General features: G+C 46.0%; 2 protein-coding genes across 3 annotated transcripts in view; both read left to right on the forward strand.

Annotated features, from left to right (window-relative positions):
• The window catches only part of LOC139995334 (uncharacterized), a 307,852-nt gene that overhangs the window by 193,796 nt on the left and 96,753 nt on the right, over positions 1-17,303 (forward strand). The window lies entirely within an intron of this gene.
• The window catches only part of Sowah (ankyrin repeat domain family member sosondowah), a 68,542-nt gene continuing 52,166 nt past the window's right edge, over positions 928-17,303 (forward strand). Inside the window, exons 1-6 of one of the 2 annotated variants that reach the window (XM_072018671.1) lie at positions 954-1,120; positions 1,294-1,355; positions 1,714-2,103; positions 2,953-3,102; positions 16,180-16,215; positions 16,514-16,618. In XM_072018671.1, coding sequence (XP_071874772.1) covers positions 994-1,120; positions 1,294-1,355; positions 1,714-2,103; positions 2,953-3,102; positions 16,180-16,215; positions 16,514-16,618 — 870 coding nt within the window. In that variant the 5' untranslated portion in view covers positions 954-993. Of the gene's footprint in view, positions 1,121-1,293; positions 1,356-1,713; positions 2,104-2,952; positions 3,103-16,179; positions 16,216-16,513; positions 16,619-17,303 lie in introns of both variants that reach the window. The other variant, XM_072018677.1, reaches the window with a different exon arrangement.

Genomic DNA, 17,303 nt, shown 5'->3' on the forward strand with positions numbered 1-17,303 from the left:
TATACATACAGCAGCATTTATTATATCATGCAGTTAACGTGAATTATGGCACCAGTTTCAATTTTAAGTTATACGTTTCGTGTAGTATGTAATTAAAAAATTAATAGTGGTCCGTTTGATTCGAACTTGTAAATGTATCAGATAACGCAACAAAAGTCAATTACTTCATCGACCATCGTCGATGCGTATAGCAGCACTTAAATCGCAGTGTTTAAAGTTTAAAGCTCTATCTGGCTGTGCACGGTTATTCGCATTAGTTTGTGCGACGGGTTCGTCAGCCGGATGTTTGCATCGATGGAATATAACGCGTCGGGCTGCTAAAAGGTTTTACGAATCGTCTATTTGCGCGGGCAGAATCAAATATCTAGTTCCATCGACGGTTAATACGTTCGGCTCCGAAGTGAAAAATCGGTTTTCGCGTGGCCGCTGGTTTTTATGTACGTGTATCGCGACATGGGATGCGAGCTAGCAGCTGGATCGCGCGTTACATATTCCATCGCGTCCTACACGATTATAATACAATTAAATTGACTGCTATTATGTGTTATGCATGAGGAGTAACGATTGCACTCGTTACTAATGATGTTAACAATTTTTTTTTGCGGTGCAATATGATTACAGTTCGTTAGTACATTATTAAAGGAAAAAATTACACGTTGCGTTCATGTATGCATTTTCACGCATACATAATTTTTATTTGCATTTTTAAGTAGCAATTAGACATCGCTCACTTGTTCCAATGACGTACAATGCGACGGAAGGTTTTCACGATACTACCATCTACGGTATATTAATACGTACTAGACGTATATCTTCTATTGGATTTAAAAAAATTACGTATGTATCAGTTGCCTTCGATTAACAGAATCGGAGTTCAGTTGTAACGCGTTCTAAATTCATTGCGTGTATCGTGCGACACAGAGGTCGTTTTTATCGACAGCACAGCGAGGCAGTGAAGATAGTGGCGCTGCTGTGCCGACCAGTAGTGACAAGATGGCGACGCCCAGTGAACTGTCTATCGAAGAGATTCGCGAATATTTATTGGAAAATGGGGGCACTGCTCGTAATCACGATCTGGTGAAGCACTTCAAGAAGTTCCTAACGGATCCGGAAACACGAGGTATGTTGAAAATCTGATATACGACGTAGTCGAATCACTGTCTCACTTTCGCAAGGTGTGACCCTGATGTTACACGGTGTGCTGTGTGTAAACACGGGCAGATCTTAATACTCGTCACACCGGGAATCAAATCTAACGATACTTAGTGAATATTGCGCAAATTTACATTGCAGTCGAGGCACGAAATCGGTTCAAGGAGTATGTAAACACCCTGGCTACTATAAAGAACGAAGAGGTGCGTCATCGAGTAGCAATTTCCTTCCGCCTTGACAGCGGCGACTTGTTGCACGTTTTGCGACGTTGCCGGTTTTTCCAATATGTACTTCGCGCAATTGTTGGAAAATGAGGTTATCTAGGAAGCTTTTTTTTTCAAGATTTTCTTACTATTTCTTATCGAACACCGCGTACTATATATATCGTCGTAAAACGTACTAGGTATTCTTTTTATTTAGACAAATAAAGGTGCAAGAAAGCTAATGTCGATATATAGCATTTAAATATTCGAATGGTAAATTCGCAAAACGTAATACTTACGTTCGTTCATACTGCAAAGTCGAGTCTATCCATGCATTATAAAGAAATTGCTCGTGCAGGGTGAAAGATATTTGGTTCTGAAGAAGAAGTATCGTCTAAATTCTCTGCAACTGACGCCTCCGGATCAAATCGGATCACCTATTTCCACTGCCGACATATCTAGCCCGGTTTCTCCGTTACGAGCCCCGCCACCCTACCGACCCCCACCTCCCGCACCCCTCAGTCCGCCGGCGAATAATACGAACGCACATCGCGAGGAATCGTGTTCGAATTTCTCCCGCGAAGAAGTCGCTATCAGTGCACAGAAAAATGGTGTTGATCAAGTCGAGACCGGATTTTCAACGTCGTCACCTCCCGTACCGCCACGCCGTAAAAGTCAAGATAAGATCAAGATCGAGAATAAGGAGAACGTGGACAAGAATAAGGGAGGATCAGAGGCTGTTATCAAGGTCAGTATTTGCCTTATACAAATAAATGCAATAAAAAGAAACGTGAAATTTTATTCGGATTATGTAAGGGAAGGGGAGATGCGGTATCATTTGGTCAAGTTTAATTAACTAGTTAATTAAAAGGATATCAATTTTTTCATGTCCTGAGTGAGATTCGTTTATAATACGGCAATCATAACTCGTCAAGGTGTACAAGTGTTTGATAAAAGTTCACGTTTCTCGTACACACGCAAGCCATGTAGTATATGTTCTGCCTATAGTGTCCTGGTTGTGGTCGTATATGTAAATAAGTGTGCAAACGATAAAATGGTTGAACACGTTTTCGCTTTATCGGGTAATTACCGAGGCCAGATAATTTTGGTATTATTGCGCAATAGTGTTGCGTGTACATGGTTTGGTTATGTAGAAAGGTGTTCATGGTTACAGTAAATGTCACTTACGCGGTATGATAGCGTACGCAGCACACTCGACACTGGTGTTCCTCATCCTCTATCGAAAGCTTAACGTCCTTGCATAACGACACTGGTATCCTCGTCATAAATAATCGAAAATCTTATTTTCACAACTGTTATTGTTCTCGCAGTTATTTAGCATGCTTAGATACCACGAGTATTGATGTGTCGCTTTAATTAGTATTGTAGCATGATAGTATGACATAGATAAGCACCTCTATCTAGCGTGTACTAGTCTCGTCGAGTATTTATATGTCAGCACATGGTTTTTTGTCACCCTTTCTGTGTTACTCTGTTGCTGTTTCGTTGTTGGTTCCGCCTTTTATCAGTAGCTGGACGTAGCGTTACGTGTTTACTATTCTTTGAGTCTTGACAATCCGAGATATTAAACATACAGGAAGATGAGGCCGTCGCGACGAATCCGGGCTCAACCGAGCAATTAAGCTTCCGCGAGCGGATGCAACGTTTCAACCGGATGGCTAGCGAAACCGATCTCCAAGGCAGGCCTAACGGCTCTATCACACCTACTAAAAAGCGATCTGACAAGGTAACCGATAATCTAATAATTTCTTGCCTTTCTTCCTCTTAAGACGATCAGCGATGCTCGCCGGAGCATTTTCCTTTCACCGTCATAACACTAGAATCGAGGCAATTATTTTGCCGTTCTTTCATAAAATTATACCCCGTGGCCATTCGGTTCATTGACTAACAAATTTGCCGCTTCACGATACATTCCGCGCTATAAGGTGCGCCTTGATAACTTCCTAATCGCGATTGGTAATCGAGGGTATGAAATAACGGAGCAGAGCGATTGCAAAACTTGAACGAGTCGTACGAGTGTAGAAACTAGCACGTGGCGAGGTGAAAAAATACTCAAAGGGAAAAAACAGAGAGACGAAGCGTAGTAATTCCGGGAATAATGGATATTGATGTCTATTATTAATATCATACGATATATTCGTTTGCACGAAGTTAATTATTCGAAAGTGCGTGTATATTCGTGTATACACGAGGTACGTTTTAAAACAGTTATTAAACATACAAACGGCGTAATCATGTGGCTAATTCTCTGACGTATCCCTCGCTTCGTATAAGATATCGACAAATTACTTTGCTCTAACAGAAAGCTTATATTATCTGACTATGATCTTCACGCGGATGTAATTCATGTGAGAACACGTATCAAGCAGCTCCTCAGTTATAAATAAGTATCTTTTATTTCCACGAGATAAGATCGGTTAATAACACAAGGTGTTCTTAAACGTTTTGCTTTCAAATCATAACTACCCATCTGCTGCCGTTTCACGTTTGACACTGAGTTATCGGAGAAAAAGCGAACGATTCGAGGCGACCATGGTGGACAGCCGGCTCTCGATATATCGAATAATCCACACGCAAGGATATACCTCCTTTTTTTTATTTGGCGAAGAAGGGATGCGGTGCGTACAGGTCTGACCGCTCATCTTGCATACCGAATAGACTACTAAGAATCCTTTTCTCGTATCCTTTACACGCGCGCCTCCCGCCAGTCAGCTCCTTTGCATCTTTCTCTATCTGCTCTGCCGTCGTTCCACCCTCTCGTTTTCTCTTTCTTTCTGTTTCTCATCTCGTCTGTCGCTGTTCGTGCGCCGTTTATCGCGGCGAGCAATATTCATCGCATTTGAATATCCTGCGGGCGGTATCTCGCGTACCGATCAGGATGTTGCGTCGATGTTGCCGTAAATCATAATTAGCCGCGCCTGAAAATTAAAAGTGGAGGAGGCAGACGCGGCGGGAACGAGAGGATCCTTTCCGCCGCGGCCGCAAAGCTTGCACGATCACCACTGCTCGTCCTTTACGCGCTCGATTCTTCATCATAATTTCGATATGTTTATCGTGCCGAACGATTAAAAGGATCGGCCACGTGGAACCCTTCGCGGCAATCGGAAGAAGTTTTGATCGTGCTCGCAATGCTCCAACGTTGCACAACTCGCCGACGAAAGCATACCGTAAGGACCTCGACACATGTACATATTCCCAAGAATTTTCATATTCATTGTACGTATGTATATTCTGGAGGATCGTGGAACAATAGAATATTGTCTGGGTGGCCTACAATTCCGGTATTTAGATTGTTCATTCTCCGAAAGAAACGCTAAAAATCTGTCCGTTTTATGAGAAAGATTATCCGATATCTCTAACGTGTAAGCGATGTAAAGTCAACCGGAAATACGAATCGTTTGGAACGCAGTTATCGTTTATACTTCGCTCGCCGCAAAAGAGCTCACGGGTGGCGCGTGGGCCCAACGATAATTATTTATTATTCAGCTGTCATCATCTATTTGTGGCGGTCCGTCTTTCATGTACGAATCCAACCGGCCGGTTGTTAATTTTTATTAGTCGTGAGCGTGGATAGGGTTTCGGGACATGCCGAGAGAATCCTCTCGCCTCCGGACATCCTGTAATCTCTTGGGAGCTCTCTCGAGAAGCAAGGCGTCCGCCGGGTCGGAGCTTTCTTTGCTGTAATTATCATGCAGCATGGCCATGGTATTCCGCCCTCCGCATCCTTAATGAGCCCTTCGTCTAGCGTTGTGTCGCGTGCCGCGTCGTTTGCCAGCCGGTCGTCGCATCAACACGTTTCACGTAATTTTCCGTCGTGCTTTCTTCGAAAGCCTCGTTATAGGTCATTGAATGCAGCCGTGGCTACGTGTCGACGAATGATTATAGCACCGTGACGTCGACGATTAGGGTGAGCCATGGGAATCATGACCGAGAGGGCTCTCACATGTTTGGAAATACATTTGTCTTTAAAGCGACGGTAATTTTTATGTGCACGAATATTTTCTTGATGTGGGTCTTGCTGATTTGTTTATTATATGTATATATTAGAAACGTTTCTATGCCATCTATTTGTTTGTTTACTTACTTTTCCATTAGTTGGTTTACGTGATAGTTACTGATCACTTAATGATCATATTTTACTTGTAGCCTGTGTGGATAGAGTGGATTTATAGAAACAAGTCAGATTTGAAGCAGAACAATTTACTTCCGAGTTACTAAAGTGTTTCGTAACTTCTGGTTCGCACCAAAGAAAGGAAATATTAAAACGATGCCACCAAGTTAATGCGGTTATTCGTAGTCATCGGGCTTCGGGGCTACAGAGCCCTGGCTCGTTTTTATGTAAATTCGCTGAAAATGTGGGTGGTAAAGAATACTATTAAGAGTTGTACCTCCGTGAGAATTTTCGTAATCGTATGTATATTCCTTGCTCTTTTCACAGAATACAATATCCGTTGTAACGGGGTGGTATTCCGACGGCGTTAACGCTACGTTGAAACTTTATGCGTTCACGTCGGTCTGGTCATCCAACGGGAAGAAACGTCGTTTGTTTTTTGATGATACCGCGCTTTCTTCCGCAACTTACGCTCTTGAATGCTCGCGGGCGGAGTGGCACGCGGAACGAAGCAACAAGAAAGCTGCTTTTACTTCGACACTTGGAGGAGGACGCGTTCTAATTAGGATCACGCGTGTTCGCCTCTTCCACGGAGTAGTCTTGTCGGTAGTTCGTCCTTTCCTGGAGTCGGGAGAAAGAGCGAGACCGTGCTAGATACTCATCGTAAAGGTACCTAACACGGGCATGCCGAACTTGGAATTTCTCTCGTATAGTTCCGCATACATTAGGGACCTTCTAGGCGAAACTTGCAGGGTAGTTTGCCTCCTGGCAAAAGGAGCGAGCTCTCGTCGAGGGCTGCGAGGCGTTCGGCGTACTGAAGGACGAGCAGCAGCTACGCCGTGGCTGGGTCGAGGGTGTAAACCGCACAAAGTAATCTTACAGAATGTATATGCAAAGAGGTTCACCGACGTAGAACGGGCGAGGCTCGAGGGGTGGGGAGAGCACAGCTTGCATGATCCCATCCGCGACAACATCGACAAGACACCCCCAGAGGCAAACTTACCTCATAGTTCGAAGACTCTTCGACCTTTGCACGTTATCATCGTCTTTGCGATGCTTTTTATCCCAGTTACGAGACTGTACTTTCTTCCCGGAATTTAATCAATAAGCGCCACGCGAAACGGATACGATATTACCTGGGCGATGATATCGACGTCGAATTAGGGAAAGTATTACGTACACCGGTGAAATATTTTCGTCGTTCTTTGGTTCAAGTTTGGGAGACGTTATTAATGGTTCATTGGTTCTTGACACGCCACAGATAGACTGATACCGTGGAACCTTGGTAAAAGTAAATTGGTTTATGTCCTGTTCTCTTAATTAAACGAATCGAGTCAAACTTCAGTGACAAATGATCGCGTTTCGTAAATAGGAAACTTGCTTCTCTCTATCAGATCACTCTTTCTTCTTATAATCAAATTTAACGTGATACATAGATAGGTCGAATATCATAGATATTTAATTTGCCAGCAAATATTCTCGATAAGATTGTCGATTCTATGATAGTTAGACATCGATAAAATTTAATAACCGGTCCAGATAATTACAAGTCGCGTCGAAGGGTGGTGGGGTCGTTCGACTGGGTAATAATTTATCGGCAAACAAGAATATCGAGATCGGCGGACGCGATGATGCGCGACCCAATTTCCTTGACGCCATCGAGCACAGGACAAATTCACCCGTACCTTCCGAGATACACGGCGCACCAATATAAACAAGCTTGTCTACAGAAGTAGTTAGCACCTACTGTTCCCCATGTAACAGTGCTAGATACGCCTAACAGGTCTGCCGACATTTATTCCAGCCTATTACGAGTTAATCTTGGAAGCATACATAGCGCGCATTATCATTTAAATTGGTGCCGTTCTACACGCGCATTAAATTTGTTTGCTTAACGTTCGCCTCGTGCCGTACGCCCTCGCGCTTCCGCAGGAATTTTTAATGCCTTCATACGAAGGTGACTGTATACTGATGGAGAGGCGACGAAAAATAGCTGTAACCCTGCTATTTTTCATTCTGTGTGTATCTCTGAATAAAGATACTCATTAAGTATATCTCATTCGTTTGATTCGTCTTTTCAAACATCGCAATGGAGATTTTATTCGTTTTTTCTTCGATCAGAAAACGTTAATAGTCGTCCATAACTAGCTCCGCTAGGACGATCGAAATTTTATAGGCTACTAAAAAATACGAAGAAACATTTGTCGTAATAGAAACAACTGTACCGAGTCGAATCGCTTGATTTCTTCGTTTCGTACGCACCATTCACCGGAGACTAAGTACCTTCGTCGGCGGGTGTCCGTCTCCCGTTGTGACAGTCAGAGAATGCGTCGAAAACTGATTGTGACTGTCACGATAGCGAACGAGTCTCCACCCTTCCGGGTCACGTCGTTCTTGGTGGTCCGGTTATGGGACAGGGACTTCTTTTTTACCGCCTAAGCGTAGGTCCGCTCGATGACCTTCCATTGACAAATTGAACGAATCTGTGTTCGGTGGACGTGGAAGCTATCAAACGAATTATAGAAAACGAAGATTCTCACGCAGAAGAGAAGCAAGAGAGAAAAGAAATCATAGCGTTTCGTTTCGTGACTGTGCGTATTGTAATTCATCGTCCTTATAACAGTTCGTCCTTTATTTTTATCAAAGACAAGGGAGACATACATTGTAAATTCATTAGAAAGTTTTGAGTCAGGCCGCGTTTCGTGGTCAAGAGTGTCTGAACAAATGGTTGTCAGTAGATCGAAGGAGGCGTAGTTCTTACACGACATTAGCCGCAGATAAAGGCAGATACTGTCTCCAATCCTGAAACGCACGGCAGGAGCGTAGGTATCTTCTTACTGATCGACCGGATGAAACCGGGGAATGACCGATCGAGCGATGGCATTCCTTTCTGCTTGGAAGGCAGAACATGGATGAAGACGCGTAATTTGTTATCGGCACTGTAAAATGCATTCCACAGTCGCAGGAAAGAAGGGTGTGGATCGTTGCGAATTCCGATTACACTTTTCAGTACGTACGTTATATTGAAATATTCAGATTAATTTCTGGAAATCGTCGAATGTATTATTAACAAACGTTCATTCGAACGAAGAGTGTAAGGATTGAGAAACGTTTCTTTCCATCGAACCTGTATTCTAGCCCGAAGATACTTTAGAATTATTTTCCATTGTGCTTCCATTACGTTCTACAATTTCTCCTAGAAATATAACCCAAACTTAGGTATCTTCTATCTGCTGAACGACCGTTATTTTATCTTCGAATATATCGACGATCGGGTTCTCGCTTAAACGCCTTGTTCCTTGGAAGAAGCATATCTGTTGGAAGTTAATAATGTCTCTTTCACCGTCCGTGTAGAGAAACCGATACGGTTGGTCCGCTCTCGGTTCGATCTCTCAGCGAGTCTCGCGAGGTCGTCTGCATGACATTCCGGAGTCCTTTCTTTCAACCGATACAAGGACGATATCGTCCGATGCGAATCTTTCTTCGCCGCGAGGATAATCTTCCGTTAAACGCTGGTGCCTCGGTGGCCGCGAGGACCTAAGCTCGTACTTTATGCTAGTCCGTGGTACCGGTAAGCCAGGAGTGTACCTTATCAGGAATCTGAGTCGCGCAGTGAGCGGCTATTTGTATTCATAAGTCCGCGGGAGGCCGGCGCTCGCTCCTTGGGCCCTGAGTCCCGGGGCCCGTCCTAGCTTCCATTGGGTCCACTCCGTTCCCCAGGAATATCCGACCGTAGCCTGGCATCGGTCGGTCGTGCTCGAAGAAAATGGGAGAACGATGGAGAAGCAGAACGGCAGAGGGCCACGTCATTCAACCGAGGCGCCCTTCTCGCGGACATCTACGAACGGCGAAAGTTCCACAGTGTGCGTGTACGTGTGCACGTTCTTCTTGGTTGCTGTGTATGCCGCGTGTCGGAGAATGTGACCAGTCATCGGGTTATTTAATTTTTCGAGGCACCCCTGTTGCGCATGTTTGCTCAGCCCCGCTGTGAGCACAAATTACCTCGCGACCGAATCACCTCCAGCGAAATATTCGGTCCTCGTCCTCGTCTACTCCTCCCCACGTGGCCGCTGCCAATGGCAAACTGCCATTCATGTCGGTCACACTTCGTGCCAGTATACTCTATTCCCTTCTCCTTTGCATTAGAGACCGTCTTCGTGGAAACAATACGTTCGACCGTATCTCGATCGTTTTTTGCATCGTTCTTTGGTACGTACAAACTCTCAAGTTGATTCCTCGAAGAAAAAGATCATGAGAGATTGTTGACGGAGTGTTTCTTTTGACTGGTTTCCCAGCAATGCATCAAGCAGGGACACGGTAAAGGAAATGGTTCATTAGACGCGACGATTGATCTACTGTTCTGATAATTAGTTCTGGACGGGTGTTCGATGTACGAGAGGCGCTCGGGGTTCATTCGCTGCAATTGCGGGGGTGTTGCAGCGTAGCACCAGCTGACCCCCTTACGTACAGAGGACACGAGACCAAAACGGACATGGCTACGTCCTGCGACGTAGTCTAGGCGCGTATATATACGGTCAGCCCACCTCGCTATCTATATGCTAATCCATTGAGATGGTACCCGCAGATTACACCTCGGAATTAGCCCAGAGACTGGGGTATCAGGGCCGCACAGACAGGCCGACCTGTACCTATACGTACCTTTATCCCACCTTATACACGTAACCTGTCCCGTCGAGCGCCTGCTCTCGCCCTGCACTTACAAGCCCGTGTGTATAGACTTCCATACGTACACAGGTAGACACGGGCACACGTACAGGTGTGTACGCGTACCTGGTGGAACCGTGGCTCCGCGTTTGGCGGAGGACCTCGGTGACTCGGCACTTCCAGTTCGTTAGCCCGTGTTAATAACGTTAAAGAGGATGCGATAAACTCGTTAGGAGACGAAACTACGCTCGAGGATGGTTAAGCCTGATCGTCGTGAGCTTACGTCGTTTCTTTCATTAGTGGATTTGCTTATAACCGAAAGGAAGTTCATGAATGAACGTAGTGTATTTTTAAACGTTGGGAATAAGATAAGGACAGAGAGAAATAATTTCGAATAATCTTGGAATAATCCGGTGGTCGAGTGACAACCATAATGGCTCGCAGAATTATCTCGTCGGAGTAGAATCGCGTCGATTAGCATTGTAGAAGGTCCTTGAAACAGTGACACTACCGGCAGGACAATCGACCGACGACATTCGTACGATAGTTGTGTGCTCGAGCACCATGGTAAATTTATTAGTCGACGAGAATATGATCGCGCGACGCGTATTGCGGGACCGAGCTACACCGAGGAACACGATAGGTACCTACGAATATAATCCTGTCAACGGAGGCCGGCCGGAGGATGGGAGGTGCGGAGCAGCGTCGATGCTGCATGTTCTCTATCCGGACCAAATTCGACGTGCCGCTTCGCGAAAATACGAGCTACCGGTTATGAATTACTCCCAATGCCACCATAGCGCCGGCTCAGCTAATAATCGTCTCTATGCCGAATTTCTCTGGCGTCGTGTAATCGTTCGATGCTTGCCTTGTCGAGCGTGCTCGGCACCCAGTCTCTTCGTACTCCGATATAAAAAATTGCTCTGGCCCAAGGAACAATTCCATTGTTGATTCTTCCAAATTTCGTAATTATCCTTGTGATTCGGATTAAACGCTTTGCGTTGAGAAATTTGCGTGTCTTTCGAGTTTCATAGCTCACGTGTTAAAATAAATATCCTACTTGTGATTCTGTTTATACTTTACAATTAAACTGGTTGTCCGCACGCTTGGTCGATGCGATAGAATCTTCCAATTATTCTGAGTAGTGTATTCGAATTTGATAAAACGTACTCGCATACTGTAGATTTTTTGTCTTGAAACCAAACAACAAAGTAGAAAAAAAAGAATATCCTAGTGTTTTACAAGATACTTAACCTTCATTGTCTCTATACAGGTATCTTTTCATCTACCCGATGTAAAATTTGTTAATTTCTGATCCAAAGAATTTTTACCACATCCACCATCCGTCCCTTTACAATCGAATACCGAGAGCAGGCGAAGAGAATCCCGGACGAACAAAGCAGACCTGTATCTCCGATTCAGGGAGACGCGGTGTCGCGCGATTCACCCATTCCGCGTGTCCAATTCAAACAGCGGTCTGCACTTCGGCGCGATTTCGTCCGACTCCGGACTAAACCTTGGATTATGATCCCGGACGATAGCAGCCGATGGAAATGGCGTTAGGTAGGTGGGCACCGGGCTAGGTGTAGGCATTATGGTGGTCGTTGGGAGGCGTCGCCGAACGGAACGCTGAATCACCCAGCGAGAGTTTTCCTGTCAGCGGCAGTACGGTCGCCACCATCCGACGAAGCCCCGTGGAATTGCCTCGTACGGCCACGAAATGAATGCGCGAACGCCCATTAGGGGAATAAATCAGGCCAACGTTATCCGCAGCGTTGCATAATCGATCTCGCGCGCACCACTAATCCGGGCCTAATCGTTCGTCCACTGTCAGCGCGTCAGAAAAGTTCCTCCTAACGATGCTCGTTAGAGAGGACCGAGCTTCTACCTTTCACGGTGGAGAACTTTCGGTATCGGGGATGATCTAGGGAACTCTGGTGGGAGTTCTGCAGCTCTGACGTAAATCGAATACAGGAAAAGTGATCGTGAAGGTGGTAGGTAGGTCGTAAGTAGGTAGATATTGCACTAGGCTAATTGAACACGAGCCGGGATTTTATTCGGTCAATTTATATCTCTAATTCCTCTTTGATTCAAATAATTGCTGGCGATAGAGATGACCGATAAACGAATCAAAGTCCCAAACAATTATAGAGACGAAAGATACACATTTTTCGAGTAATCGATTGGATAATTTAATAAATAGAGAAAGGTTTCCGCGATCGGACAAAACGAGCGGATAAACGTTCCAATATAAATGGGACGAAATAGTCCATAAACTGGATAATTACGTAAATCGTGAGTAGTATATAATCTTTTAAGTGGTACCCGCAAACAGGCAGATTATTAATAGTCGGCGGTGGTCGAACGTTAACGGGCACATTAAACAGATATCCAGCTTTAATTCGTGAAATCGATCCTCCTTCCTCCCTGTTGCCCCATCTCTCAGGTCCGGTGGCTTTACGTCCGTCGTGTAGCAGGGATAAATTCGAGGGTGCGGCGAGTCGCGAAAATGTTTGGTTAGCATTCGGCTTATTGGCCGGCGAATGTTCGTGCTCTGTTAGGCATGTATGGATGGCCCCCAGGTTATAATAAAGCTAATTCTGCGGTGCTCTTGAGGCAGCTCGTGCCGCAACATGTTTTGCCTCCGCCATCCCGCACCAGCCCGCCACCGTCACCGCCCTTCCCCTTCTGACTCCTTTTGCCCTTTCACCGATATCCAACCCTCCCGACTCTTCACCTCCTGACTCTGGTACTCTCTGTTTCTCTCCTCTTCACTGCCTTCTTCTACGCGCTCGAACAACCGAATATATTTATACGCCCCCTCGGAGGGGTAGCACATGTCCGTTTATTAAAACGTTTCCACCCCGAAGAACAACCGCACGCGCTCACACCGCCTTCGCTTTTATTTCTCTCTTTTTCTCCAGCTTTCTGTTTCACTCGGTTTTTGCGTTCTTTTCATTGTCCCGAAAAGAGAAAAGCACCGGTGAATGTGAGCCAACACGTGCACCGCTGTTCGAGTATCTGCGCGCGTTTCTCTATAGCTACATTCTCGAAATTAACCGGAGAGGCGTATTTAATTTAATTAGAACAGGGAGAGAATGTTTTGGAATCAACGTCGACGCGGCGCACACTTGCGTTAACAGCGAGATGGTCATGGAAATTTCTCCCTTTGTGTTCGTTTCTAGAGCCGTTACGCTCGTTGTTTCTCCCAGCGATCCAATATTAACGCGGTACTTCGCTATTTCTTTTTCTCCCGTCCGTTTTCGAGGGGGTAAGATAATAGAGTTTGAGCAAATCGTGGAACCGTGAAGCGAGTCGACAATATTTGACACCGTATCTCGGAAGTTGTCGAAAAAGTTGGCAGCGAGAAAAAGTTTTAAGCGCGTGTCTGGATCCTCCAGAAGTTTGCCACCTCTCGAAACACGTTTGTATATGTACGTATCTCTGATCGAAGAGTCAAATCGTTCCGCGTACTTTCCGTGTATGAGAGCCGTATAGATACGTACCGTATGCTCACGTATTTAGCGAATTAAAAAGTTCCATGGTGGAATTTAAATTACTCCTGCTCAGGGGTTCGCGTAATCGTAACGGTTATATAAATAACGACGAGTAAAAAATTAGTCCCGAGATAATATCTAAGGGGCGTCTACGCGCAGCGTGAAGTCGTGATAGTCGACGAAATTCATGGAACGAGCTGTACAGCTCTGACAGGCGCCGTGTTACGATCGATTAAATGAACAGTCCAGACGGAGGATATAACGACGCCGTTGCATTAATTAATTCTCGGTGATCTCAATTAAAATATTAATTACGGAGAAACAATGACTCGCTGACGGGTCCAGGCGCCGATGAGGATAGATCTGTCTTTTCTCTTTTCTCTTTTCCCTCCCTTCCTATACCTGCGACTCGTTCCGTTCTCGATCTCGCTGGCAACGATGAATCAGAGAAGCCATCGTAGCGATGTTATTACGATTACCGTCCGTCTATAAGCTTATCTGATAACCACCCCATTATAGTGGTGACTCTCGCGGGATCGGCATCGTTGACTCGTCCGTCTGTCCAATCGTTCGCGTTCGTTGTTGCGCTAACACGGGACAAGACCATTTGCATATTTCTGGACCGAGATATCGGAGGAAACAAGTGTCTCCTCCCGGTCATTCACGTCGAGCGTCCGATCGTTGGAAAATCAACCAAACCTACCGGTGACAAGAATCTTAACGTCCTGACTTTTTAACCGGTATATCGGCGATGTTCCACTTATCAGAAACCGAGAAAGCGAACAAGTTCCTGGACAAGTTGTCGTTCGTTGTTCGACGTTGTTTGCAATCTATGAAATCTCTCCGATGTTACATCGTTTCTTTTCGCCCCTCGAGTGCCGACTGGCTGTCAGGAGCCAACCGAATTCGTTGTTGACCCGTTGGTTCGCGTGGTTATTGTTAAACAGGCCGGACAATAACAACCGCTTATTGAAAATACGATTGTCGAATCACTGATGGAGGATAACGCTCTGGGCACGTCCATAATAAAGACTATCCCCCGTCAGTGTGTACCGATGCATTTGCACGAGGCACGGACAACTCTGCCGGGAGAGTGGCCGTAGCACATGAAAGCTGGGAACGTAGCTCGCTGCACCACCTGACGCGACGGGGGGTCAGTGGTTCTCACTCGTCCTTTGATTGGTAGGAAAGAGAGGGGCGGGGGATATATCGCGATGACACACGCCACGAAGAGATCATCGGACTCGAACGATCGAGCGAATTTGCATACCACAAGAGGAACGTTAAGCGTTAGGGATTACCCTGCGAAATTAAATTAAGCGCGGAATGCGCGAGCTGTGCGAGGCAGGCTTCTTAAGCTGGCAGCGCTGATCGCCCTCTCGAATCACGATTTCACTTAAAGACACGCAAGGTGGTGTCGATCGATAGAGATATATCGGGCCCGGCTAATGATGACTCGACCGAATTCAACTTCTACCCCTCCCGTTCCTTCGTTGAAAGTAATTTACGAGGAGTCACGATTGATTCGGATACGAGTGTCGATGTGAGCACCTCGAACGGACGATGCAGCCGTGACGAGTGAAAATACAAACAGTTTAACAGGGATGAGTAGTCGTTTAGCGTTCTTGGGATCAGCCGCTCCTCACTGCCTCCTCTTCCTTCTTCTTCGACTTCTTCTTTTTCCTCTTCTTCTTCCCTCTCTTTTTTCCAATGCCTCGTGGACGTACATAGGTGTGGTCGTGTGTTGCGAAAAGTGTCGCAGAAATCGAGAGGGTTATGTTTTACGTTTGTTGAGTGTACTTTGCTTCGAAGGGTTAGCTGCGATTACTTTCACTCATAAATAAATAAAATATTGTATATCGTATACCAATTACGATGTCAATTAATATCGATCGCGAATTCTCGAAACGATTACGAGAAAGATATATCCCTCCCTTTTTTAAACAATCGAGTCAAGAAGTAAAAGTGGACAGGTCGTTCGATGTAAAAGGTATCGGTTCCAAACTTCTACGAGACCATTAACAACGTTCCGCGATCCTGATAGAGACCCACTTTATCCGGCAAACAGCGCCGAGACAAAGTTCGCCGCAGGCTGGTTAAAACGCTTGCCCTCGGCCCGGTGGTGGCCGACAGGGGTTGCGTAAGTTGGTCCAACCTCCTGCGGTCTTGCGTCAGAGAATCAATTATTGGATCCGTATATCAATCTGATGACCGAAGCACGTTCGTGGTGCGCGGCTCCCCGCTGCTTTTACGCATTTTCTTCTCCCCGAGCTCTCCGTGGCCCTTGCGGCGTTCGTAACCACGAGGGCACGTTGTTTACCGTAAGAGAGACGAAGATAGAATTAAAGCGGGAGAAAGAGGGAACGTGGTTCTCCGTATGGCTCTGCAGGACCATATAGAGCGATCGCGCGCCAACGACCGGTTCCCTCATGGTGTTTCACGGCGATTCACCGTTCGCCCCGTCGCGCGTGACGTAGCACGTAATGTTGATTTCTCGAGCGACTGACTGATTTTCTTCTTTTCCCCGCAGGGCGCCGACGAAGATGACAGCGCTTCCGTTGCCTCGGTAAGTTCATCGTGCGAGTCTTCCGTGGATCTTGATTATCATACGCGAGCCAGCCCGCGAACACTTGGACCGTGTGTGTGAGAAGAGAGACGATAGATTCGGTTCGAACGGATTGCGCGTCTTGGCATGATTAACGCACGCGGCCTCTGCACGGAGATCTTAATTAAAATTTTCCCCTTCTAATCGAACCATGGATCTCTCTTCGACGCGGTCCTGTTCGTGTTGGCCGTTATCGTTCGCTGGCTCGATATCGCGAGTAACCCCTGTTAATTGAGGCAATTATCGCTTTGGGAAGTAGCAACTGGACGGGAAGTCACGGGAGTGGTTGGTCAGAGCGGCGCAAGGGGATTATCAGGCATTGGCGAAATTGGCCACGGAAGAACCTCGCCTCACCCGACTCAAGGTATGTCAACTTTTTATGATCGCCATTTAATTCGAGCATGTTTTCTCGTTTGCTTTTTACTTTGTCGAAATGCCAGCAACGTCGAGTAAGATATAGGCGTTTTATATAAGTGTGATGTGTTATCCCGAACGACCCGAATAAAGACGGCATACGTCTCTCGTAAATTTCTTTCGATTTATCTAAAGCGGTCCCTCCCTCTCTCCCTTCGTCTCGGTTGCGTGTACGATCGGTTAAAAAATTGTAGATTCGCGAGCGATTTGTCGTCCCGTGTGTTTAACACGTTCACGTAGAGAAAGGGGTGCGCTGGTCCGCGCAATGGATCTCATTGAATTACGGTCACGCCGCCTCGGGTGATAATGACAAAGGTGGCGGGCCAGAGGTTCGGAAATATAATTACGGTGTGGCTTACCGTAGGCCTGGGATCAGGCCGTTATTACACGCACGGCAGAACTTAACACCTGCGGCGTTGTAAATTCGCCGTTTTCGCGCGCCACCATTGACAGGTCAATAAATCTAAGAGCCCCCGTGGCAATCAGGCAGCCGGTGTATACCAAACCGCCAATATGTGGAGCGGATCACCAGTGTCCGATAGGGAACGAGTTAAGGATTACTCACACTATCGATTTCACTTATAATCCGTACACTGAGAATCAAAGACAAGGAAGAAGATTTACCATGGAGGGGT

The sequence above is a fragment of the Bombus fervidus genome, chromosome 2 (assembly GCF_041682495.2).
Source record: "Bombus fervidus isolate BK054 chromosome 2, iyBomFerv1, whole genome shotgun sequence".
NCBI classification, from domain to species: domain Eukaryota; kingdom Metazoa; phylum Arthropoda; class Insecta; order Hymenoptera; family Apidae; genus Bombus; species Bombus fervidus.